This window comes from Herpailurus yagouaroundi, unplaced genomic scaffold (assembly GCF_014898765.1).
Source record: "Herpailurus yagouaroundi ecotype Mexico unplaced genomic scaffold, PumYag 66592, whole genome shotgun sequence".
Classification (NCBI taxonomy): Eukaryota; Metazoa; Chordata; class Mammalia; order Carnivora; family Felidae; genus Herpailurus; species Herpailurus yagouaroundi.
Genome location: NW_024419523.1, coordinates 11,472 through 13,743, shown reverse-complemented (window position 1 = coordinate 13,743; position 2,272 = coordinate 11,472). Strand labels below are relative to the sequence as shown.

Sequence of the window (2,272 nt, the reverse complement as noted above, 5' to 3'; positions counted from 1 at the left end):
GAGTGGGTCTTGGAGAAAAGAGAGATGATTATGGAGAAGTAGGAGAGAAGTGTTAGGAAGAAGGGGCCCATGGCAATGGTCCCGGTAACCGTGTTGAGAAGCCACTGGTTGAGCTCCGTGTTCCCGCAGGCCAACTCCAGCAAAGGCTTGACATCACAGAAGAAGTGATGGATCTGATGAGAACCACAGAAGTTCAAGCGAGAGGTCATCATGGAGTGCAACAGGGCATGGAAAAAACCGATGGTCCAGACCGTGACAGCCATCCGGGTACAGAGCTGGTAATTCATGATGACAGAGTAATGCAGTGGTCTGCAGATGGCCACAAAGCGGTCAAAGGCCATCACGGCCAACAGCATGGCCTCCGTGCTGCCCAGGAAGTGGAAGAAGTGAAGCTGGCTGATGCATCCCAAGAAGGAAATTGTCTTGTGTGTAGAGAAGAAGTTCTCCAGCATCTTTGGCAGTGTCACCGTGGAGTAGCAGATATCTAGACACGACAGATTTCCCAGGAAGAAATACATGGGTAAATGGAGTCTTGGATCAGAGACGACAACCAGGAGGACCGCTCCATTGCCAACCACACTGACCATGTAAATTGCAAGGAAAACCACGAAGAGATAAGGCTGCAGTGCTTGGATGTCTGTGACTCCCAGGAGGAGAAATGCAGTGACTGAGGTTTGATTCAGCATCGCTTAAGAGAAAGGATGAATTACTCTATGGAGCGTACCTCTGTTGAGAATCAGAGACTTTGTAGTTGAGGATTTTCCTGTCTACACAATGGGTACTTTGAGGGAGGGCATTGTTGTTTTACACAGTTCCCACATCAGACCTTTTATAGGATTTGCCTCATTAGACTATTAGATATTATGGTGAACTGTTGGTTATGGGCCATTGGTCCACCATTTTTCCCCCTCATTTGATTACCATTAAGATGTTTCTTTCTCCCAGAGACTCAGAGCACATAGCCAACCTACCATCTTCTCTGGGTCTGCACATCTACCTTCTGATACAAGTGTCCTCTCATCTCCTTAATGAACTCTAATGGGGGTTCTAATGAACTCTAATTAACTACTTGCCCAGATTGCTATATCCAGACCTTGTAAGAAAGCACCTGAGGGATTTTTAATTAAGAAAAATAGACAAGGAAAGAATGACACCAATGCAAGGAGGTCTGAATTAATATCCAGATGTGGGATTGCCTCTTATAAAAAGGCAAATCTTGGAGCACCTGAGTGGCTCAGTTGGTTGGGATCCGACTTTGGCTCAGGTCATGATCTCATGGCTTGTGAGTTCAAGTCCCACGTGGGGCTGTGTTCTACCGCTCAGAGCCTGGAGCCTGCTTCAGATTCTGTGTCTCCCTCTCTCTCTATCCCTCCCCTACTCTCACTGTGTCTCTCTGTGTCTCAAAAATAAATACACATTAAAAAAATTTTTAAAAAGGCACATCTTTCTCAGTTTGGGGGAAATCCCTAGAGGAGCATAGAAAGATTTGATGTGAGAGGAATTGGAGTGGGTTAATGAGGGACCACTTCTCCATAGCCTTTGGGATTCTAGGCCATAGAGATGGAGGAATTTAGAGAATATACCCAATCTGTGCTGGGCCTCTGTGAAAGGCTGGCTCCATGCAGGTCAGAGTAGTTTGCTTTGATGACCATGTGTGTTCTGCACAGTATTAATCCTACCTCTCCTGTGTAAGATAAATATGATATGGCAAATATCATTTTGAATTCTCTGACTCATCAAACTAAATTGTATCAAAAATCCATTTAGGGAAGAGACCTGTGTCTAATATTTAAGGCAAATTTCCAATCATACTTGTTCTTATTCAGTGATTTATTTCACTGCAATTTTAATAGTGAGAGATTGCATATTTACCTGGAGAAAAATTAGGAAACCAGGCATGCTGAATTCAGAATGTATATGGCAATAAAAGTGTATGAAGAGCCTTCACAATCCACAAATGCAATGGGGAATCCATCATAAAATAGGAAACCAGCTCTAGATCTGGGCGCTTAGTTGCATATAAACAAGCATGCAGAAAATCTGGGGTCCTCTCAGCCCGAGTCCTAAGGCATTCTCTTACCTGATTGTCGGATTCACAGCCTGCCCAGCTTTGGAGGTTTACACTCCTAACAGCTGTAAATGGCAGGAAGATATTTGAAGTGACTGTTCACATTGGGATTGCAGCATGAGCTCTTCATGTTCAGAAACGTCTTTGTCTCCTTCTGACATTCTTCCTGCCTCTCAGGAGCCACAGACCTTAGGCATATAAACA

General features: G+C 44.4%; 1 protein-coding gene across 1 annotated transcript; it reads right to left on the bottom strand.

Moving 5' to 3' along the window:
* Positions 1-5: 5 nt before the first annotated feature.
* Positions 6-884, bottom strand: LOC121024643 (olfactory receptor 12D2-like; the record flags this gene model as incomplete). Its single annotated transcript, XM_040466846.1, has 1 exon — positions 6-884. A coding segment is annotated over exon 1 (681 nt), but the record flags the coding sequence as incomplete, so codon positions are not given.
* Between the last annotated feature and the right edge of the window lie 1,388 nt (positions 885-2,272).